The sequence below is a fragment of the Pecten maximus genome, chromosome 1 (genome assembly GCF_902652985.1).
Source record: "Pecten maximus chromosome 1, xPecMax1.1, whole genome shotgun sequence".
NCBI classification, from domain to species: Eukaryota; Metazoa; Mollusca; class Bivalvia; order Pectinida; family Pectinidae; genus Pecten; species Pecten maximus.
In genome coordinates this window covers 31,351,993-31,378,488 of record NC_047015.1, presented here as the reverse complement: position 1 = coordinate 31,378,488, position 26,496 = coordinate 31,351,993, and the positions used below count along the sequence as shown (strand labels likewise).

The following is a 26,496-nucleotide window of genomic DNA, read 5'->3' as shown; positions in this document are numbered from 1 at the left end:
GCTTAGCTACAAAACTTAACTACATGTATTATACGGTGGGATGGAACATAGAAATCCATCAGTTCTAGATAATAGAAAAATTATTACAATTACTAAAAGCAGCATCAATACGTTGTAAACGAAATGTTCTTACATGTTTCCAAAGCAGACGACGTTTTAACATAACCCCAGAACTAGAATGTTATTTCCCCCAAAATAGTGTTTTCACTTTAAAACGAACTTTGTTTGAAGGGAAAATATCAATTTACCTTTTATGAATCAAGTGATATTGAATTTTCCATCAACATGTTCCTAGGGAGTATGATTGGGGCATGGTCGTTTAGATGCTTTGAAGTACTTGCTCTTTCAAACGCACAATTGCTCTAATTCCGGTGCTGTAAACAAACATGGCGACTGGAAGTTGCCTAGTGGCTGAAACTAAATTTAAATTGCGTATATTTCGGCAAGTAGGCATTATACAGTTATTGAATTTTGTTGAGGTGTTTACGAGACTATACGGACCTGGTTAAGAGTTTGTTCATAGAGTCCAAACACCACAACAAAAGGCAATAACTCTTTTGAAATATGGCAAACTAACACAAATGAATGGAAATAGCAATATAAAATTATGGAGATTTAATGATAGAACTACTGGCAGAATGACCGTTGACACTTGAATATTGTCAAAACAGTTGTTTTTTGCGCCTGAAGTATTTCTCCAGGTGTTCAACGAGTCATTTTTCTTCAACATTTCTTGTAATTCCTCTTCGTTTATTGCAGCGAAACGTTCTTGGGGTATCTCGTCTGCCATACTGTTAACAAAGTGATGCCAAACACTCGTTTGTTTCCAGCATTCTGATTGTCAGTTGTCCAAATTAATACGTTGCGTGATTGGATCATAAGGAAACAAATATCGCTGATCTGTACGAACAGGTCCACTCACAGACCGGTGCTTATGAGTAAAACAGGCTATTGGCCAATGAAAATCTAGCAAACACTCGAGCAATATTACAAAGTACATTATTATACCTCAGACTTGTATCACAGCTTCTGATTAGTGAAAACCATGTCACGTGATTAAAAACATTCGTTATGTCAACCACAACTTTCCAAATAATTCATTATTGACTTGCTGTCGCTTTCGAAACATCATGTCACCCTCTGAATATCATAATGTCACCCTCTCGTGAGCCCTCCAAAATCGTTATGTCACCCTCTCGTGAGCCCCAACTCGGAACTCTCTTCCGTAACGTCTTCAAAAGTAGTCGAATCAGAGAAGTTCCGAGTATTCTGCTTGACAACAACAATGGCTGCCGGCGGACGCTATCGTCTGCCAACAGAGGAGGAATTGGCGAAATTATTGCAAGAAAAGGATTCTAAAAACACCAAAAGGGTCATCAATGTGGCCGTGGATTCCTTTAGACATTTCCTATCTGCAACAGGTAGGCCTAGACCAAGGATTGTGAAAACTTCGACGTCCATACATTGAAAGTTCAACTGGGAGAATTTTATGCCGGGTCCAGAAAGACGATGGGGTACCTCTTAAAAACTTTTCTTAAAAACTGTTGATAGTAATAAATAAACTTATTGATATCAAAAGTTGCAAAAAACACTCGCTAAAGCTCGTGTCTTTTGTAACTTTAAAAAAATAACTTACTCGTGTGAAATAAATTCCATATCCAACAACCACTCGTTGTGTAACCTCTATTTCTACCACAATACCCTGTGTTATTCCACTCTCAGACCATCAGTTAATCATTACAGCTGTTGATTAACAATCTGTTTATACCACACGTGGTATAAACTCTGTACGCATTTCGATTGGCTAACACGGTGAACTTTGACCCAAGCTGCAATTGTTATTGACGTCATCAATAATCTAATGACGTCACATCACCGGGTCCCGGACGTCACCGGTACACTTTATTTGCATACGCGAAATTATACTTGGCCACGTTTCCCTTTGATTCAAGCCGATATTATTGTGGTAGAAACAGGTCACACGACTCGTGATTGTTGGAATTGGAATTTATTTCACACTCGTAAGTTATTTTTTAAAAGTTGCAAAAAACACTCGCTAAAGCTCGTGTCTTTTGTAACTTTTAAAAAATAACTTACTCGTGTGAAATAAATTCCATATCCAACAACCACTCGTTGTGTAACCTCTATTTCTACCACAATACCCTGTGTTATTCCACTCTCAGACCATCAGTTAATCATTACAGCTGTTGATTAACAATCTGTTTATACCACACGTGGTATAAACTCTGTACGCATTTCGATTGGCTAACACGGTGAACTTTGACCCAAGCTGCAATTGTTATTGACGTCATCAATAACCTAATGACGTCACATCACCGGGTCCCGGACGTCAACGGTACACTTTATTTGCATACGCGAAATTATACTTGGCCACGTTTCCCTTTGATTCAAGCCGATATTATTGTGGTAGAAACAGGTCACACGACTCGAAATTGTTGGATATGGAATTTATTTCACACTCGTAAGTTATTTTTTAAAAGTTGCAAAAAACACTCGCGTAAGCTCGTGTCTTTTGTAACTTTAAAAAAATAACTTACTCGTGTGAAATAAATTCCATATCCAACAACCACTCGTTGTGTAACCTCTATTTGTATGACCTGTACGATTACCATGAAGATATGGAGTTTGCTATTCTAAAGCTTACCCTCACTTAGTCAATGCATTCTTCCGATTCTTACGATTTCCGTGAGATATGTCACAGACACAGAAATTAATGTGGATGAAGTCTATGGCCAGGTTTTATGGCCTCCTTTATAATCTCGTTCGAAAAGATGGATGTTTTTGATGTTGGTCAATTGTCAATGCCCCAATTCTCGCATTGAAAGTACGACATTTCGCAGATATGGTCAATATATACACTGCAAGTTTGGCCGATGAAAATGAATACATAAACAATAAACAATAATACTCACCTATACAGGTAGAAAAAGCGAAACGAAGAAACCTTCAACAATTGGATATTTGACGAAATACCAAAACACCAACCGTCGTAGTAATGACTTTCATGTGTATATATCCGTATACTACTGTTATGATAATTTGTCGATTCATCAATCCTAATCAATAAACATGTTATTTTCTGTTGACCGTTACATCCCACTTCATCACGCTAGCTCACTTTGATCACGGAACACACAACTCACTACGATAGTTTTCTACGACACGTGTCAAATCTAAGTGATGTTAAAGGCATTACAATACGTACTGATACTAATGCGATGTTATTTCAATCTACAGTGACTTGTCATTGTCAGCATCGTTCTGTAATCTGTAATTCACCTCAGAATTATGTATATTGATAAATACATCATGTACTATCATTTAATAATTTTAACATACATTCCTTGACTAAGTAAAACTAATCTATAAATATATATATAAAACCAAAGAGCTGGGATCGAATGCGTGCCAATCAGAATATGCCACCGAAATGTCCGATACGCTAACCATTCGGCTATGGAGACATACTCCATAAGGAATAAGAGTTATATGGCTTAGCTACAAAACTGAACTACATGTATTATACGGTGGGATGGAACATAGAAATCCATCAGTTCTAGATAATATTACAAAATATTACAATTACTAAAAGCAGCATCAATACGTTGTAAACGAAATGTTCTTACATGTTTCCAAAGCAGACGACGTTTTAACATAACCCCAGAACTAGAATGTTATTTCCCCCAAAATAGTGTTTTCACTTTAAAACGAACTTTGTTTGAAGGGAAAATATCAATTTACCTTTTATGAATCAAGTGATATTGAATTTTCCATCAACATGTTCCTAGGGAGTATGATTGGGGCATGGTCGTTTAGATGCTTTAAAGTACTTGCTCTTTCAAACGCACAATTGCTCTAATTCCGGTGCTGTAAACAAACATGGCGACTGGAAGTTGCCTAGTGGCTGAAAATAAATTTAAATTGCGTATATTTCGGCAAGTAGGCATTATACAGTTATTGAATTTTGTTGTGGTGTTTACGAGACTATACGGACCTGGTTAAGAGTTTGTTCATAGAGTCAAAACACCACAACAAAAGGCAATAACTCTTTTGAAATATGGCAAACTAACACAAATTAATGGAAATAGCAATATAACATTATGAAGAATTAATAATAGAACTACTGGCAGAATGACCGGTGACATTTGAATATTGTCAGAAAAGGTATTTTTTGCACCTGAAGTATTTCTCCAGGTGTTCAACGAGTCATTTTTCTTCAAAATTTCTTGTAATTCCTCTTCGTTTATTGTAGCGAAACATTCTTGGGGTATCTCGTCTGCCATACTGTTAACAAAGTGATGCCAAACACTCGTTTGTTTCCAGCATTCTGATTGTCAGTTGTCCAAATTAATACGTTGCGTGATTGGATCATAAGGAAACAAATATCGCTGATCTGTACGAACAGGTCCACTCACAGACCGGTGCTTATGAGTAAAACAGGCTATTGGCCAATGAAAATCTAGCAAACACTCGACCAATATTACAACGTACATTATTATACCTCAGACTTGTATCACAGCTTCTGATTAGTGAAAACCATGTCACGTGATTAAAAACATTCGTTATGTCAACCACAACTTTCCAAATAATTCATTATTGACTTGCTGTCGCTTTCGAAACATCATGTCACCCTCTGAATATCATAATGTCACCCTCTCGTGAGCCCTCCAAAATCGTTATGTCACCCTCTCGTGAGCCCCAACTCGGAACTCTCTTCCGTAACGTCTTCAAAAGTAGTCGAATCAGAGAAGTTCCGAGTATTCTGCTTGACAACAACAATGGCTGCCGGCGGACGCTATCGTCTGCCAACAGAGGAGGAATTGGCGAAATTATTGCAAGAAAAGGATTCTAAAAACACCAAAAGGGTCATCAATGTGGCCGTGGATTCCTTTAGACATTTCCTATCTGCAACAGGTAGGCCTAGACCAAGGATTGTGAAAACTTCGACGTCCATACATTGAAAGTTCAACTGGGAGAATTTTATGCCGGGTCCAGAAAGACGATGGGGTACCTCTTAAAAACTTTTCTTAAAAACTGTTGATAGTAATAAATAAACTTATTGATATCAAAATTAATTCACTTATGTTTTTTTCGGTATAATAAAACAATAACTGCCCTTGTTCCGAGTTGACATGAATATTTGCCCACCCTTGAGGTGTCATGTCACCATCGGGCTACGCCCTCGGGTGACATGACACCTCTCGGCTGGTCGGAACAAGGGCAATAATTGTATAATGTCCCCGTATGGTCAGATCATATAATCTTGTCAATGTGTATTCAGATCAGCTGTTGTTTAGTCGATACGGTGATTAATATATGAAAAAGGATTATTATACATTGTATAAATATTTATTTAATTCTTTAATCATCAATATTATAAAGCTTAAAAACCACTCGCTCGACAAATCCGCTTTTTCCAAGTTTAATACCAAAATATGAAAAACAATCGAGTGTAAAACAATAAACATTATTTAACAAAATCCTCGGAAGATAGATGTCTCCATTTTCTGTATTAATTTGACATAAAATGACTTTGTAGGTAAAATACGCATGAAAAACCATAAAGGGAAATCGTTATCTTTAATGCTATTTGCTGTTATAAAAATGGCTTGATCCGGTAATAAAATCGGAAGGTTTTTCTTCTGTACTGAAAAGTCATAGAAAGGTCAATGCTGCCGGATAAAAAACTAGCTGAGTCTGGATTACATGGAACATGAACGATCCACCCACGTGCTATTTAAATGTAGGTGATACGAGGGATGATTGATATGTTGGTAGCCTCGTATTGAAGGGTGTACTCTAGGATGTTCAATTTTAGTCCTACTATTCTCTTACTATATAGGGCCGTGTACCCAAGAACTGGTCTAATTTGGTTAGTTTATATCAACGAGGTAGCGTTCTAATATGCTACAGTGAAAAGGTGGGTGGCGGAATTTAAGCACGACCGACAGAGCCTTGATGATGACACCCATCCTGGAGAGCCTGTCAATGTTTCAACCCCAGACATGGCCAATTAAGTTTATGATATTGTTATGGCTGACAGACGAGTCACAGAAAGATATATAGCCAGTAGAGTTGGCATTTCACCGGAAAGACTACATTCCAGTCTGACCGAGGATCTTGCAATAAGACAGCTTTCGGCCCGATCGGTACCAAGACTTCTGACAAATGATCAGAACACACCAGGCGCACATTATTGCGTGCTAATATTAGAGAAGATCCTGCCAACTTTCTTCAGAGATTTGTCACTATGGGTGAAATATGGGTCCATCATTTTATCCCAAAGGCCAAACGCCAATCGAAACAATGGAAGCACCCTGGCTCTTCCCCGCAAAAGAAGGCAAAGATTGTTTCCATCAGCTTGGAAGGTTATGGCCTCGGTTTTCTGGGATGCAGATGGTATTATATAAAAGGGATAAACAATCAATGGCACATACTATGCTTCACTTCTGAGGCAGTTACGGGAAAATATTAACCTTAAGCGCCACGAAAAGCTCACTAAAGGTGTGTTATTCAATCAGTACAATGCTCCTGTTCACAAGTCTGTCATTGCCATGATTGTGGCTTTGGTTGAGCATCCGCTCTATTCACCTGATCTCGCTCCATCAGACTTTCATCTATTTCCGAAACCGTAAACAGCTACTTCAGTCACCCACTTTCAGTCCAATGATGACGTCATACATGCAGTTGATGAATAACCAAGAAAAGGAGTTATATAAAAGTGGCATAGCGGTCCTTAAACATCACTGGCAAAAGTGTATAGATACTGAAGGGGATTATGTTTAAAAATAATACAATATGTCCTGCAAAACACCAACCATTCAGGAATGAGGCTCACACCATATCAATCAACACTCGTGTGTTCAATGGAATGAATTATTATAGCTATTATTACTACATATATAATAATTAATAGCATTCCCTAAATACATGATTTTTGTACGAATATAATGTATTATGTTTTACCACATGTTAGGATATACGTCTGAATAAAAACAAATAACAGCCACGTGGTATCACTGTACAATCGCCAATGACGAATATCATAAATTGAATGTTACAGCATGCGTGGATGATTCAATTAACATAATGGAAACGTGTAAGTATCTGTCTAAAAATCATACTAGTAAACTAAATGTAAGAGTACATGATTATATTTTGTGTGTGAGAAAAGTTTCTTTAACATAAGCATGCAGCAAAAATTCAAGTTAAAAACAATTACATATTACTAACTTCTTCAAAAGAATTCGAGAACGTCAAAGAACAAACTCATTTACCATTGAATATCAAAAAATCGAGCGATAAAAAAACAACAACAAATACACAGCAACAAAACATGCTTCATCAAATAAAATAATCACAGAAATAAAATAATATGTCATTTTAAATGAAAATCAACTGTAGATAAACATGTATGTATAGAATGTACCAATTGTTCGAAACACTGATAAGTATCGTGACAAAATTAGACTTGGCAGCACAAAATAGGAAGTGGTATTGTGGGGCAATGGCTGACAAGTACAAACGGCCTAGACATACGGTCTGTACATGCTGTTTACATAAGTACATGGTTTGTAGCTAGATTTCTATCTCTTTATACATACTACCATTTGTACTTTATCGGAGACGTGTGCAATGCATACGCAATCACTCGCAAAGCAGTTTTAGTATTTCATTGCGTTACGAGCATGCATTAGAAAAATGCAAGGATCGCAGAAAGCATCAGGAAACGTCTAGCTACATGCATACGTTAGAGAAATACAAAAATCACAGAAATCACCAGGAGACGTCTAGGCACCGAGGGACATCTAGCTACATGCATACGTTAGAGAAATACAAAGATCACAGAAATCACCAGGAGACGTCTAGGCACTGAGGACATCTAGCTACATGCATACGTTAGAGAAATACAAAGATCACAGAAAGCACCAGGAGACGTCTAGCTACATGCATACGTTAGAGAAATACAAAGATCACAGAAATCACCAGGAGACGTCTAGCTACGAACATATGTTAGAGAAATGCAAAGATCACAGAAGGCACCAAGAGACATCTAGCTACGAGCATATTTTAGAGAAATGCAAAGATCACAGAAATCACCAGGAGACGTCTAGTCACCGCGAGACATCTAGCTACAAGCATATGTTAGAGAAATGCAAAGATCACAGAAATCACCAGGAGACGTCTAGGCACCGAGGGACATCTAGCTACAAGCATATGTTAGAGAAATGCAAAGATCACAGAAATCACCAGGAGACGTCTAGCTACGAGCATATTTGAGAGAAATGAAAAGATCACAGAAATCACCAGAAGACGTCTAAAGGAAGTGAGAGAGTTGATTAATTGATGTGAGATCTGTTGGGATGATTTGGTTTGGTTTATTTTGTTTTACGTCCTATTAACAGCTAAGGTCATTTAAGGACGGCCTCCCGTGCGTGCGTATGTGTGTTTTGGGAAGCTGCGGTATGTTTGTGTGAAGTCTCCTTGTGGTAGGCCGGAACTTTTGCCGATTTATAGTGCTACCTCACTGAAGCATACTGCCGAAGACACCCAGCAGGACACCCCACCCGGTCACATTATACTGTCAACGGGCGCACCAGTCGTTCCACTCCTAATATGCTGAGCGCTAAGCAGGAGTAGCAACTACCATTTTTAAAGACTCTGGTATGTCTCGGCGAGGGGACAGAACCCAAAGCCTTCCTCACAGCGGCGAACGCTCAACTAAAGGCCAAAAGTGAGGCATTGTCAAGGGAGACATTAGGAAGAAGAAAGTTGTTCAGAAAGAAGAGAAAAGATAAGATCCCAAGTTTAGTCGCCTCTTACGATCATGCAATGGGGGCAGCAGGTGCAATTCTTACGCCCTACCTGCAGGGTATGTTGGGATGAACCATCAGTAGAAACTGAGCACATCCATTAGGAAGCAAAGATGTAAATATTTTCACATCGTTAAATGAGTGTTAATCAACTTAAGGCTGAGGTGATAATGATACCAACATTCGTCAATTGAACATTGCCACCTCATTTCCATAGAGAAAGTAAGAGAAAAAACAAAGGATCAGAACAACGCCGAACCAATACATTATATCAAAAGTTTAGGGTTGACGCTGATGACAGAAACGGTCCACGAAAATTGGCATCTTTGTTAGTGGAAAAACGTTAATATTTCAGTAAGAGGGATGAAAGTAATGTGAATTGGTTGATCAAAGAAACTAATGTAGAATTTATCAATTATAAAAAGAAAAAAAGTGAAAAATGAGGTTACCTACTAGATATATCGATATAGATAAAACAAACCTCAGATGTGTACCAAATAGGATCATCCGAAAAAGTAATGAAAGCATGACAAGCTCGAATATTGCTCAACAGTATAGTAGCCACGGGACGCTCTCGCGCTAATATCCACGATCACGTGACAGACCAAGCCCATACTGTTCTAGAAGAATGAAATATTGATGAGCTTGGTACTTAGACATAGTCAATAATAATGTTGGATAGAAGGACATTGTGCCCTACATCTGAAACAATAGGATATCGGCCATATGTTTCCTAGCAATTCCTACTGAGGGGATGCTGTTTATTATTTTATCTTTGCGCCTTTGTTTCATCATACATGTTAAAAGTTCATTGTAAATCTACAATTCGAAAATATCACAAGTCAATCAAACGTATAAACGGTTTGATAAAAATAAATGTAACACTATGATATCGATAAAATGTTTTAAAAATCTTTTATCACGAGTATCGTTTTAAGTCACAGTTATCGGAAATGGCTCAAATACTTTTTCTAGCACTATAGCCCCTTTCTTTTTTATTTGATGAAATTAATTCCAGGTCACATACATGTACATTGTATAGTTACCCAATCAACGGTTTTTGGTGGCATTTGTCATGGTTTTCTCCTTTTATAAACACTGCATTAAGACCTTGAAAATTGAAAGATAAATAGCCAATTGTTATTGGTAAATTATGATATGTAAAAAATCATAGGTTATGGACAGATGTACCTGCGGCTATTATCAAAGGTCTGAAACCATCTGGTCAGTTTGATAGCTTTGCTATTATGACTCTTTATGTACATGGTATATATCATTAATATATCCATGGAATTTATAACACAACCGCCAGTTCCACAATACAGGCCTCAATGCTGTTCTCAATGTCTTTCTCAACAGTCATAGTGTATATCTGTATTATCATATTCTCTGTTATTTTGCCTTTTCATGACACACCCCTGTTTCAATTCTTTTTTGGAGTCAAGGTTGAGTAACGATTTCGTCAGTATCTATGCGGATGGTTGTAGATTTAGTTCGTCGATGAAGCATAAGACGTTTGCTCTTCCTGAATACTTTGCTTTCTGCGTCTACTTTTTCAAGGGTGTAAATATTTATTTGTCGTTGTTTTGGCCTCATTTTATCGATTTTGAGGTGTATTATTACGGTTTCGTGTTTATGTCGGTTCCCTTGTTGTTTTAAAAAAGTATATATATATATAGGATAATAAATGAACTTTCATTTCATATGAGATTTTATGAAACGAGTCTTAGAAGTTTTTACGAGTTTCATAAATTATCATATGAAGATATATAAACGAAGATGAATTCAAGATGTTGTTTCGTCACGTAACATTTTGACGGGCAATATCAAACCAAAAGTCATATGACGTCACAATCGATTTCTGACTGGCGTAACTAATGACAAACGCTCCAGGGTATATTACACTAGTGAAACATACACAAATTTATTGCATTTTTGCCAGTGAAGATAGATAAATTGGTTATTTTGCTTTATTTCTGAAATTTTCAGACTAGTGTTTGACAAAATACTCACTTAATGCACAGAATATCCTATAACAGCAGAAAACACTTAAATTGCGTTGATAAGTCCTTTCAAAATGACACCGTCAAGTTGACGTTGAGTAACGTCACCAAGAGATGACGTCATTACTGATTCCCGCACTTTTTGACAATCATTTTTTTATGTTTTTAATTTTGATTTTAAATTTATGAAATGCAATAAAAAGAAAATTGAATGGTTTCCCGTTAAATATAACATATATTTCAATCGTATGACAGAATATTTCGATATTTTTCACTCGTGCTTCGCACTCGTGAAAATATCGATATTCTGTCATACTCGTGAAATATATGTTATATTAAACGGGAAACCATTCAATATCCTCTATATATTACACGGGCGAATTCACTAAATAGCAAAACAGTTGTGTGATAAAAACTTATTAATGAAATATAAAAATGTGGTAGTGAGTAAAACCTGAAGTTATTGATTTGTTTTGTCCAAATAATGGACATGATGACTACATGATCTACCTTTCGCTACACATCAACACTGATATACTACACAGTCCATCATTATACCAGTTAACTGTATTTTATGTCGCCACTACCATTTCATCTTTCTCACTCTTTGTCCAGACCGACCGCGCACTTTAAAAAAGAAACACAGCATTAATGTCAGACCGTAGTATCTACCCATGGGTAATGCTAAATGACTTTTCTTGCTGACAAAGCACAGTAAAAAAACTTACTGACGGTGAGAAATTGTACGACAATGTAATTGAAATAGTGCTAAAGAAACCACGGAGCCATGTGCCTCTCTCATTGGCTCGTACCACACTGTTACTGTTAAAATGCAGTATATGATAATGCATGTTTATTTAATGAAGGTTGACGCATTTTGACGCCTTTTTTCTTTTTTTGGAAATGGCAGTTTCTGGAGGCACAGTGAATGTGCGCCAAATTGTAGGTGCAAACTTGTAAAATATCACTCCGTAAAGACATATAATAGGATCTGTGTCATTACAGATCCCAATGTCAGGAGGCAGCATTTACAGGATATTAGGTAAAGCCTTATGTAATGTTTGCACAGTGCATGTTATCCCCATGTGTAATATATACAAAGGTATGAGGAGCTGAAAACAAATAAGGCCGTTGTCCCCAATGTATGATCATTCGAGGTATGGTTTTTTTTGGGATTGGACAATGGCGTAGTGATCGCAGGGTCGTTAGTTCGAGTCCCGGAATGAATAATGTGTTTTATCCTTGAACAAAATACTTTATCTGAGGACAAATCTACGTACTAGAGCAACGTTTAAAAGGAAGAAAAAGCTGTTAATGCCGAACAAACGACAGCTCCGGCTGAATACTCTCAGGGATTGGAGAAAGATGATGTTTGGTAACTAAAGGCATTGAGGTTTTGAGACGGCTATAAACTTCAAATAACTATAAATTTACGAGGCAATAACTACGAAATTTCTGGTATATTAATATTCCTTAAGTGTTTTATCTATGTCAATGAAAGGACTCAAATTATCCTGCTGTTATAATGGTATCCCTTCAGATCGCCTTCTCCTCGGTAATCGCCTTCTCTGGCTCCATCACTCGGGGCCAGCGTCGGTATTTGACTTTATCAATCGCCAAAATATAAAACAACAGTCCATCATTATACCATCACATAATAATGCTACTAAGACTTAAGATTGTGGTTAATGCGTCTACAGTAGTTTGAGTTTATTTTACCGGTTTGGTAGACACATAGAACCGATTACAACATGTTTTGTGTTAAACGAGGAGCAGGTTGTGCTATATAGTAGTAATTTGAGTGTCGTTATACAGTTATTGCACGCACCCAGAGTGTGATAGATTTGCCTTAATAATGTTGACTTATTATTTTGAAATAAAAAAAAACTGTATTTGGACTGTGAAATATATGTTACTCTGATTAAGAAAATTTGGAAACGTCAAGATCTACAGAATAAATGAAAACATTTGATGTACTTGATATATTGAATGTTAACCCATAGTTAAATATTAGTGGTTTGTTAATGTAACGTACTACTGCTCATGACACTTCATAAAGAAAAACATTGATACAGAAATAAAACATCTATTTGTGAACCGGACCAAATTAATATAATTGATATATCGCTCGAAAAAAGCCGATATATTTAATTAATAGTCCTTATTGGCAATTGAAATAACAACTGTTGAAATGCGTTTCCACGATTTTCAGTATTGCGATTCAATTGCGTCACGTAATTGTTACATGTGTGGCAAGTTTTAAATGTAATTAAGATCATGTACACTTTTTTTCTTCGCAATACAGTGTTTTCCCCTCCAGCTCAATTCGTAGAGCGTTGGAATGCGTAGCAGGGGTTCTCTTTTTGGATTTTCGCTGGAACACATCTTCCTTGTCAACCTCCCTTTAATGACAGAGAAAAATGTTGAATTGAAGTGGTGTTCAGGGCAAACAGTAGGGAGTGGTGTGGCTGATTTTGATTCGATAATATATCAATATTGATCTTCTAGATTCTTGTGATGGGGATCCTTGGGGTGCTTGTTGATTCACAACGAATGCACTCTTTCCTGTTACACATGTTACCTATATATATATAATAATTGTATTTCTGAACAGTTTTTAAATTCTAAGATCTCTATGTTTATGTAATTGTGTTATCATGATTAAATCGAAAACAAAATTAGCCACATTGACAACCGTTCTTCGTACACGTATTGTCAATCAAGCACGTTTACCTGTTGACTTTCTCTATGTGAAGGTTACCTTTATCACAAATTTGAACACGAGCGTAGCTGAATAATTAGCTATTACATATCGATGAACCAGTATTCACAGTTCACCTGTGTTCTCTACCAGAAACTTGCTTAATACATAACCCCACCTCAAATTCACGTGAGGATGGCTTCCTGTCATCTGGGGCTCTGTGTATACCTGGCTGTCAGTGTGTCGCAGCCGTATGTGACCAAGGGATGCTGAAGCTGCATAGTCATTCCTAGCCAGTACCGAGAGTCATATGTATACTACCTCTGTGACACACGCCACACATTCTGCCATTGATCAGCGGTGATAGTAGCCTACGCTACAGTCCACTTCATAAGGCGTCGTGGTTAGCTCTCCAACAATAACAAAAACATTGCTGAACGTCAGTCTTTCGTTCACCGGCACGGGAAGTTAAATAATTGATAGGAATACATCAAATTGCCGTATTGTGATACTGTGGTGGTGACATCTGTTTGTGGCGCGTTTTACGGCAACTGTCCCAATGGGTATCATCTACCTGCCGTGAAAAGCTGTCTTTTGTTTGTGTATATCTATGTGATTGCCTTACCCAGAATGTCCCGATTAAGGGGATCATCTCCTTTTACTCCTTACAGGGTACAGGAATCGGATGGAAATTTCTTTGAAAGTTTCACAGCGTTGTCATGGAGACAGGCTAACAAGAGATTACGTGCAACATCGGAGGTAAGTGGAAATTCTTTCTTTCTAGAGCGTGGCGAGAACATAATTTGTAAACAAACCCCTTGTGAATGATGGCAGCCTTGTATATATACAGGAAATCACGAACGATCTTGTAGATACAATAGATACAGTATCTATCAATACAATGGTCTCTCTCTCATCGACTGGTTAACAAGCCTGATGGAATGTTAGAACGATTTTCAATTTTTTAATATATATAACCTACACGGATATATGATAATTGAAAGCATACATTGATCGATTGATATATACATATTCATCATTTAAAGTTAATTATTGATTGAATTCGAGCAGCCTAAGATAAAGTAAACATTTCAATCGAATCTTTCGTAAAAAAAACCTTGTTTGACGAGTACTGAACTTATATTTTCAAACCATGTTTAAAATTGAGTCACAGTTTTCTTGCCTAGAAAGACATTTGATATTTATACAAATCACATATATGTTTTCAACAACAAATCGTTGTTCAGTGTGTTCTCACAAAACGTTCGCTCATCGTCAGGATAACCATACTTTTAGACATAAACCATGGGTCATTGTTCAATGAATGCAGTCAATGCCATTTGGACCATATCTACACCAGCACGTTCTTAATTGGTATCCACATAGATCACTCCCATACCTAAGCTGGTCATATAAAATTGTTTCATCAATGTTCATTAACTTTATCGCCTTCGATATTGTCAACTTATGCGCTGAACCGTGGATAACCGATCTTCATCAGTTTGATGATATATCAAGTTCAGTTATCAATTGAAATGTTATCAGATTTAATCATATGTTAATAAACACGAGTGCTTTCACACTGTATTTGTTTTTACGTAAAACAAATTTGATTCCAAGAATATGTATCATATTTCAGTCCTAAAAAGTACTTTAATGATTTTTTTCGGAAAATTAATAGCACATACATTGAATCATTGAACAATAAATTTGTGTAATTATCAAACCAAAACACAAATTATCTTCGATTATATCAACACCAAAGTATGTACACGATTTCACCAAGTTAGTCAAACCCCGGGAGTTTCAGGCCCAAGACCTTGTACACATATCAAGGTGTTAACTCTTGTTTTTGTTAATTTGTGTTCCCATTATCTTCGAAAATATCATATATTTTTTTCAATTATTCTCATATGAAGAAAACCACTTCAAACGTGCTTTCCCCGCGAGTTTATTAGTCTGGACTGGATACTTTGTTATCCTCACGGGAAAACAACTCCTTCGTAGACAATTTCTTCTTGTTTGATAATATAACAAGACATGTCATTTAACTGTTCAAACTTATCAGTATATCCCTTAGGCAAAGTCGATCCATCGAACAACGAAATACAGCACGTGTTATTGAAAATATCATTCACCAACGCATTTGTTTTTGTACCATGGTATTAATATACAATTTAAAGTGTGTCTTTATCCTCAGGCAGCAGTCAACATCAGATCAAACTTTTCCATACCGTATATATAAATAAAACATAAGCTATAGAGCCAATGTCTTTTGTGATATTATAATTAAGTGTCATTAGGTAAATGTGGGTTTAAGATAGAACACTCTTGAATTAAAGACGGGATGTAATAGAGGTGAGAGTACCTAAGTAACAGTAAAATGGGCGGCAGGCCATTATTAGCCTCTTCGACGTCCTACCATTATGGAAATAGCATCGCATTATTCGCCTTCTTTGATCATGAAATGAAATACGGCAGGTTGATTATTTCCTCCTTATGCTGATACCTGTGGCGTCTTCGTTGGTTCTTTATATGACGGTTTAGATGCCCCTGATCAAGCATAAGAGGTTATTGACAACTGCCCTTAAGTTGTAGTGTTAGGACCATATATATATACACCATTTGTAAAACAGCACAATAGGTACACATTGTTGCAAAATGGCAAACGCTATATAGTTGTCCCGTAGTCAAAGTAATATATATTCATTTCGTATGGTATAACACTTTTCTAAGCTTATTTAAAATCCTTCCTCATATTCAATAAAAGGACCATTTTGGAAAACACTCAATCAATGGAGAGTATTGGCTTTGCACCGACCAGGAACTTTACATCTACGAAAATATAATGAGATTTTTCGGGATGATTTTGATAGTGAGGTTAAATAGTGGGGTTTGAGAGGATTAGGATGATTTTAATTCTGAGACGACAGTGTGGGCGTTTAGGGATGGTAATGATAGTGAGATGAGATGATGGGGGTTTGGGGATGATAATGGTAGTGAGATGAGATGATAGGGGTTTGGGGATGATAATGGTAGTGAGATGAGATGATGGGGGTTTGGGGATGATAATGATAGTGAGATGAGATGATGGGCGATTAGGGATGATAATGATAGTGAGATGAGATTGATGAGGGGTTTGGGGATGATAATGGTAGTGAGATGAGATGTTAGGGGGTTGGGGATGATAATGATAGTGAGATGAGATGATGAGGGGTTTGGGGATGATAATGATTAGTGAGAATGAGATATGAGGGTGTTTGGGGATGGATAATGGATAGTGAGGAGAGATGATGGAGGGTTTGGGATGATAATCGGATAGTGAGATGAGAGGATGGGGTTTGGGGGATGAGGATAATGATAGTGAGATGAGATGATGGAGGGGGGGGGGGGGGGGGGGGGGGGTGATAATGAGAGTGAGATGAGAGGATGAGGGTTTTGGGATGATGATAGTGAAATGAGAGGATGAGGGTTTGGGGATGATAATGATAGTGAGATGAGATGATGGGGGTTTGGGGATGATAATGATAGTGAGATGAGATGATGAGGGTTTTGGGATGATAATGAGAGTGAGATGAGAGGATGAGGGTTTAGGGATGATAATGATAGTGAAATGAGATGATGAGGGTTTGGGGATGATAATGGTTGTGAGATGAGATGATGGGCGTTTAGGGATGATAATGATAGTGAGATGAGATGATGGAAGGGGGGGGTGATACTGATAGTGAGATGAGATGATGGAAGGGGGGTGATAATGATAGTGAGATGAGATGATGAGGGTTTGGGGATGATAATAATAGTGAGATGTGAGGATGAGGGTTTGGGGATGATAATGATAGTGAGATGAGAGGACGGAGGTTTAGGGATGATAATGAGAGTGAGATGAGAGGACGGGTGTTTTGGGATGATAATAGTAGTGAGATGAGAGAGAGAGAGAGTTGTTAAACATTCTAACAATTGTTAGAATTAATTTAGATACACTGTGGGAACATCGAACATTACATTTCTCTAATGATGGCAAAGGCTACCCATTTAGGGTCATTCATTGGTAAGTCAGAAATCGATAAAAATCATCAGGATAAAACAGGCTAGAAAGAGACATTACGCTATCATGTAGTCCCAAAAACCATAGGCTACTTCACACTACGTCTGACACAAATAACAACGTTTCCACCAAACCGACGAATTTGTTAATTTGATATTGACGTTGGACAAAGGACGCATGATTGAGACAATAGCTAATTCACGTGCAAAACAATACGCTACATGAACCACATGTCCACAAAACGATGAACACATTAAGTCACTTGACAAACATATCGTGTATAATGTGGTTAGAACACTTTAATATGATAGTCTTACCTATCTAAGTAGCTCATCATGGCAATACAGGTGTATTCAAAGGTTAGCATTTACCTTTTGGGCGTTAAGATTATATTTATGTATATATCACAACGACTATTTATGTTTATTATATGTTAAATCGATCGAAACAGTTCTTTTCTAGAATATGCAACATATATACTGATATGTAATGTTAACAATTCAAGCATTATTTCAACAGTAAGCCAGAGGTGAAAATATCAATATTTTATAATAGTTAGGATTCTATTGTCACACTCAAAGAACGTGACAGGTCCGTACCACGCGTCAAAGTTACCCGAATGTATTGTCAGTTTAGTTACTGGTTTTTCGTAAACAATACACTTGCCATTGGCCATTGTTACATTGCTTTTTCTACTTCCGTCTGCACTGGTTCTATTTAATAGTCTCTGTCCCAAAACAAATGATAAGCATACAGTAACCGCATCCGTTACCGGTTCAGGTTCATTACCCGTGCTATTTAAGGGTTTGCCGGGAACAAAATGTACTAGGCAGACGGCACTGCCTTTGAAGCTGGACATTTAGTTCAATATCGATCGCCACATAAACTGATATGGTATGTAGCAGTTCTCGTAATGTTGCTGAACAGATTAGACAAATGATGTATCTAAAAATTTATTAATAATAATTCTAATGTTCTGAATAGATTGCATACAAATTAAAAGAAATGTATTTTACCCTATTATTTATTCTATATTTACTATTATAATACGCACATGAAATAATCCTGTCAATAAAGGAACTTACCCATGCTTACTTTTGCATAATAAATATAAAAGTCGAACGGTTCAACTCACTAACAGTCTATCTTTGGAAATTCCACTCTACTCGGACAGCCTAGGCGTCCTGGGGCAGATCTATAGTAAGTCTGTTAATGGTGTTTTGATATTTTTCATTAGCCTTGTCATTGAATAGTATACGTTTTCTATTTGTGTAATTGAGGTTTTTTTTGTGAAAATGACGTAGGAAATCATACCATCGCATACGGTTGCTAATTTGCGAAATGAAACAAACCCGTGATTCTATCTCAAAACAGATGATACAATGTCAGAATATGAATAAAAAGACATACTTATTCAATACCACTGAACGAGATAGAACAGGTCATCGGCAGGGTAAACGTCTGCTGCTCACCGAAGATTACCGCAATGGAACGTTTACATAATGAGAACCGGGTAGTGATATGGAAGCCGTTTGGTATACTACAAACAATCAAGGAATATACTATAACTTGTCATCAAACAAGAAAATAAACATATTTCAATCTCATTTGGGAAAAAAGTGTCTTGTTTGTATTTCAAACACCTCGATAGATGCTTGATGTCTACATGTATTTTTCAGAATAGGGACAATTGCCTGTGTACATGGTGAATAAGAACTATTTTTCGTTCAATTTCTAATGCTTATGAATAAGAAAGAAGAAAATTATTAATTTGGCAAAAAAAAAACCAGCTCTGATTGAACGCATGTTCAGAAACAGGGCAAATTCATTGCGACAATTCATGTTGGATGAGTTGTGATGTTTCTTTGGCATATCAGTTCGTGTAAGCACACCATCAAGTAAACGAGCCGCAGTATTCTTATAAACTGTTGCACGAGTTTATGACATTCATCTGTCATAGACATACATGTAGACGGAATCAAATCATCGCTTCAATTAGCGATATTGTGATCTATTTCTGCTTGATTGGACGTGGTGTCTGCCGTCTGCCATTTCAGTGACACGAAACTGTAAAATTCCTCCTTTGTATGGTGAGCAATAATTGTGCCCTGACGTTTCAATAAGATAGATCAGTTGGAATACAGTCGTTATTCTTGCATTGCGTTGTAACAAATTCACTGGAAATCCATAACCTTGAACAAATTTGTATAGGATATTCCACCCTGTCACACTGTACTGTCAAAAGCATGACGGTTCTAAAAATCAATCAATCAATCAATCAATCAATCAATCAATTAATCAATCAATCAATTAATCAATCAATTAATCAATCAATCAATTAATCAATCAATTAATCAATTAATCAAAGTAAATGTAAGAGACTCCAAAATATTGTTATTCGTTTACAAAATGCAGAGCTAAGCTTACATTAACATTTTTTTGTTTAACACTGACATCGATATGATGCATGGTGCAACAGACTTTGCAGTTGCTGGTCCGTATTCATGCTATTTATTTAAGTTTTGTCTGATATTTTTCAGTAAACTTCGATGACCGGCAGAACTCATGTTACTCTCTTATGTCAGTCATTCACCTTTAAAAACCTAAAAATATATTTAAATGAATTATCTTTTGAAAACTACTATTTGATGTTGTAGCTGACGTTTTTTACGGGGTCACCATGACTACATTGCAATGAATGTCTACCATGATCGTGTGTCCTATGTTAGAAATCAGTTCCGCAGTAAATTATTCACGGCATTTTCAGAGGTTTGAATGTCAGACTTAGCGGGTTGATACTAAAATGTGGTTTAATCGTTAACGAGTTCTGTATCGGAATACCAACGTCACCAAGGAGATGGAAGTATAGCCTGGTCGACACAGAAATTAGACAAGACTTGTCTGTTTAATTTCGTGACCGATATACTAAAGTCATGTGATAGTCTCGTGACTGAGATGTCGTACATATCTTCTATTCCTGATGATTACTACTCTGGGTAAGATAAAGGATACGGTGGCACGTCATCGTTCTTTACCAATTTATTATTATAGTTATTACGTTGTTGTTTATTGTATGTAATGGGATTCTGTATTATGATTATTTTGCTACAATATCGTTGATTTTTGAAAATCAAACTGACAAATATACACAAATATATTAATCTTGTAGATTACCTATAGACATATTTCAACTATGATATAGATTATTTCACAGCATATATGTAACCAAGCAACGCCAAGTTTACGATGCTACTTTTGGGCGGCGGAACGTAGTTCATGCTCCTTTTTCATAACAATAACAAATGAACTGAATAAATAAAACAGTGTCCTTGATTACTTAACCTGAAATTTAAAGTCCCGTACACAATCCTTGCAAAAATAATGGTAGACATCTGGGTGGTTTTGTATTTCTAAAATAGATTCTGAATTACATACTAATGGCATTCTTGAAGAATGTCTTATATCGTGTTATCTATTAAAGCATGTATAGGCAAACAATAGCAAAATTATTCATACATAAATATTGACTGTATTCTTTTGTTTTTGTTTTGGCATTTATTACTTTTTTGATATAGTGGTACTTTAAAACGGTATTTATATTTCAGTCTCTTTATTAGGTCACCTGAGACGAAGTCTGTAGTGACCTATTGCGATCGCCTTTTGTCCGGCGTCGTCGGTAAACACTTTACATTTTCGACTTCTTCTCAATAACCAAGAATCACAGGCTCATGTATGCTGGGAGGCTGGGGGGCTAACACGTTTGTTCAAAAGAATTACATCGATCTACTTTCAAGGTCACAAGGCTGATGTGTGTTTAATGTTAGAACAACATCATCTATCAGTGTACACAATAGAATTCAGGTGACCGTTAAGGCCCCTTGACCTCTTATTATATATATATATATATATATATAAGCCCTTTAATATCGGTTAGTAGATGTTTTATTAACTTTTATGGGACTTCTAGGGTTAAAAACAAATATCTATCGACCACATGAAAAGGCTTAGATATCTGGCGTTGTCTTCCATTCAAGATTAGAGTATCCTACACAATCATCATTAGGAGGACAGAGACCTGGTAGATAATGATTTTATTGATACTAAAGATACCACATGACACCTTGTAGTTTTTTTCAACACTACGTTCATTGTCTACTTGCTGTTTTTTAATACTGTTTCGATAATTGCAATCATGATCTATATCCCCACGGTACGTCTGTATGACCTTAGGTAATCTAAATCGTCTGTAAAATGGCTTTCAGGCGGATTGATTCTATCCCCAAACATCCATTAGAGAACTTATGTAATAATAACAGTTGATTGAACATGCGTTTTATAGCGATACCTGGTGTAATACGTGTGTAGTATAGCCAATATAGTATCGTCTTTTTTCCTCAGTTAAATTATTTTTCGTGTCCAGAATTTTCGAGGATTGAATGGTACCAAACGGACTCCCAAATTACCAAAATGTAGTGAAAATGTTATATAATACTATGTATGTCTCTATTTCTGAAATAAATCAAAAGATGGGAACTTCTCTGTTGGTAAGTGATGTCTCTTCAGATTGACAACCACGACTATCAATCAAGTTCTAACATATTCCCCAATGAGACTAAATTCTGTGATGTATTTATAATAACTAATGAGATCTACATAGTTGTGAAACATTTTGACTTTTTACACATATAGTTACAGTATACATCTAAATAAATTGAACATCCATCAACCCCTTTTAACCAATCATGCTGCCAAGGAATATACACAGATAAGCTCTTCATGATATGCTGTTATGTTTCTAGTGAGTTCCACCGAGTTGTACTCAATGTTGGTGTTCTCTAATTTGAGAATAACAATTTGCTACCAGGATGTCTCGTGAAATTTAAAGATAAGTTGATTTTTTTTGGTGTCAAAAAATAATTTTCTACTCAAGCTTGGCTCAACTGAACTACTACATTCTGTCAGCTACATTTGTCAACTAATTTGGCCAGTTTCACGCTGCATGCGCGTATGTTTATGTGCATAATTTCACACCATTTGATCATTATCATTTTGCCACAGAAGTAGTGTTGAATTAAATTTGTGTTGAGACAAATTCAGTATAAACTGCTTCGTTTTGATTCAATTTTTTACTGCAATAATATAACGGCGTGTGTTTGGACACATAATCATTTCTCACTAAATTTCATCACGACACTAGTGTTGTCAATCATGATTTAATTGTAGTAATGTCATTGTACAAAGTGATTACCACTGTAATGATATGAACACCACAAAACCCACAAACAGGTATAACTAAACCGAAATCCAAAGAAGATTGCAGTTGCAACAAACAAGAGTAAAGTATACTGATGTATAAAACAAATGCAACTAATGATAACACATTTTCTTTAACTATACTTTGATGTCTGCGAGAGATAAACAAAACATATCACAGACAGTTGAAAACATATTGAATCCGGTTTAACACACTGTGTTATTTCAACGTTTATTGTACGTATCTGGCAGCAACAATTGAATCGAATTGATAGAAGATTAAGACCAGGGACTTGAAACACATTTGCTCGACTAAGTATGGGCATTCAAAAAAACATTATCAACACATTATTATACTGAAAAATTGAATGCTCATACACACAAGAAAAATAAATTATAAATATTGCTGATCAATGAAAATCAACAAAAATATCTAATTACTTGATTGCCGGATTAATGTTCTATTATGATAATAAAATACAGTGAACTGTCCAAAACATTGTTATTGATTCGTGAGTGTGTGGAAATAGATCAGAGCACTAGTAGACTCGTCTAGCGTGACGGTAAACAAATCTGAAACACAAAACATATCGATTACATTCCAATAATATCTCTCCTCACAGGGCATTGGGAGCAAAATTCGTTTTTTTAAGGAAAGATTTCTTTGTCCAGTTGTTTCCCAAAAACCAACAATATTAGTATAGGCTCTCAATCTCCACAACTAATTTGGCTCTCGAGAAATGATGATCATACATAGGGTGTATTATATATATACATGTATGACTTTCGAAGATATATGCGGAATTAGATGTTTTATCAATGCCATTTTTATCGATTTTGAGTAATGCAGTTCACTATAAGAGAATGCATTTGAAAAACAATATAAGACTTTCGAGCATCAGAGGCGAGGTAATCATCATCAAACTCTATCTGTAACAATTCAGTATATCCATCAAATCAACAATGAACAAATACCGAGACCCATATCATGTAAAATATTAAACACTTGAAAACAGTTTAGACCATTAATCCAAGGCCGCTACAGCAACCAGCCGCTTATTTCGATCTTTACTTACAACGTTATCAATAGGGACAGATTACAAACAAGCTGTATGATAAACGTAATGATTTCAATTTCTCAAAAGTCAATTTTCCATTCCTAGATAGCAACATCCATCATCCCCTAACAACGATGTTTACATTTCACAGTTGATTCGATATCGAAGGAATTGTTCCACTGTTGCTATGTTCACGATTTCCGTGGCAGATGTTGATTACTGACAAAGAAATTAAAAAAGCAATGTGTCGAGAGATTAAGGTTGATAAAGACCATGGGCAAGTTTTATGGCCGACTTCATTTCCTTATTTGGAGATATTCTGTTTCTTTATTCGATGTGAAGTCAGACGTGTTGATGGTATGCCTTCTGGTACCGTTGTCACCATCCAAACTCACATTTGAGATTGTGACCTAACCCAGATTTAACATAGATGTTATTGCGGATGTCGTCGATGAAGCATTCCGTATTTTGTAAAATTGCGAAACAAGTTCAATTCAGTGAACCCATAACTGTTACCGTCCGATTGAGGAATCGAACCCCGGTCGGCTGAATGGAAGTCAACTGCGTCACCACTGTACCCCCGACCACCCTAAACTGAAACTGATTTGTTCTGCATGTTTATTGACATCCTTTGGCTGGTTTTTATTTTTGTGGGTCACCAATCGCTTTGCTCATGATGCAAATTTTGACAAGGTGGTGAAAACTGTAATACGCCTATGGGATCGTCAGTTCTAATCATGTGATTATCAAAGGAGTTAAATGATTGTCTCTTGTACGGCCTACATAAAAGGGGACAATTAAAGATGTCAGTATCAATTTCCACTAATTTGGCTATGATAAATGAAGATCCTTTGTCTTGATAATATTTGTCCCGAACTCCGATACAGCAATATGATACTCATTTCAGACAGTCCAGATGAAACGCACACGGTTTGAGTTCATTATTATGACTCCCAGACGGTATTCGTTAGACAACACCTAGTCATTCTAATTATTATTGAAATGATTTTAATGAACACAACAAGAAAAACAAACGAAGCTAATATGAAACAATTACGGTTGAGTTGGAAGCGCCGAATCCGTAACGCCTTTCTATCGATTGGTGTGCCATAAGGCTGTAAAGCCATGGTCATAGCAAAATCGTTTGTACTTACGTCCTCCCTCACATGCTGATGGCTGTTGATTCCGGACTAAAAACCTTGATGGCAGTGTATATAGAATATCGATAAAAAATATAGCGTCCGGCCATATATGTCGGTGGCTAAATAAGTACCATACATACACGTTGATAATGGCAGGACTTGGTTAGAACCATCAAAGGAATATCATAAATGTGATATCTACACAAATTATAGGGGCGCCAATGATATTAGATGTCAAACAAGACATACGCTTTGTAATAAAGGATTGAACGAGATATTACGGTTACTCCAGTATATACACTGAAACTTGCTCTAAAGACCGATAAATAACATGTTATCTAAGAGCAACAGAGAAAACCGACAAATGACGAAACCGTAACCCAAAATCTATAAAAAAACCCCAAAAAAATCCGGAAAATACGAACAAAACAATCTAGATCTTCATAGAGATCCTATAAAATTACAAGGAGAACAAGACCAGGTGTTTCCAGTAAGCGTCTTCTGCTTCACCCGCCATACAAATCTAGGTCAAAGCCAGGTTCAGTCTATTCTTGAAATGAGGATGGTGACAACGGAACCGCAAGACATATTAACAATTTTCGAACATAACTGACTTCATATTGCACGAGGAAATAGAATATTTCCAAACGAGATGATGATGTCGACCATACACTTTCTCTTAGCCTTCATCAACCTGCATCTTTTGAAACCTTATGCTTTAAATATGTCCGTCAGTTGTCATGGAAATCGTGATAATGGGAACGAATCCTTGACTATTTAATCAACTGGCGCATGTAAACACAGAATGTAGGGGCAGCAGGGATGTAACTTGTTTTCTTCGCAGTATAACAAGAAAATATTGCATGTGAGCCACTATAAGTGATATCCTTTCAATGAATGTCATTTTCCTCCCTTCAATGGTCTTGAGATAGGCTTGACTTATATTGGTTATCGATTTCTATAGGATTGTCTAACTAATTACACAGAACGTAATCCTTCACAAAGTATATATCCTCAGGCTTCTTTACACGCATACACCGATAACCGGAAATGCACTCTGGATAAAGTGCAAAGCTGTGTATGCAAAAAGTAAACTTTTATTCTACATACATGTATATAAATAGACATACCAAATAAATTGCTTGATCAATTTGGCAACATATTTAATTTCATTAGCGGCGTATTGACTTTCTGGACAAATCAAAGGAGGCAATACCGTATTTAAAGTTTTTGTGCAACTGCCAGCGGTAACAATCCAAATTTAGTAACAATTTCAAGTATATATAGTTTAAAAGGTACGTCAAACATGTATAAAAGGTACGTCCATACATGTATAAAAGGTACGCCATACATGTATAAAAGGTACGCCGTATATGTATAAAAGGTATGCTGTTTAGCTGTATGATAACTGGAAAGGAAATCCATGATTGCAGACATTTCAGCACCGGTTAAGATGCATC

General features: G+C 36.5%; 1 protein-coding gene across 3 annotated transcripts in view; it reads left to right on the top strand.

Annotated features, from left to right (window-relative positions):
• The window catches only part of LOC117330322 (BAI1-associated protein 3-like), a 190,663-nt gene that overhangs the window by 74,959 nt on the left and 89,208 nt on the right, over nucleotides 1-26,496 (top strand). For all 3 annotated transcript variants that reach the window (XM_033888537.1, XM_033888529.1, XM_033888546.1), the window contains one exon: nucleotides 14,210-14,297. In XM_033888537.1, coding sequence (XP_033744428.1) covers nucleotides 14,210-14,297 — 88 coding nt within the window. The remainder of the gene's footprint in view (nucleotides 1-14,209; nucleotides 14,298-26,496) is intronic.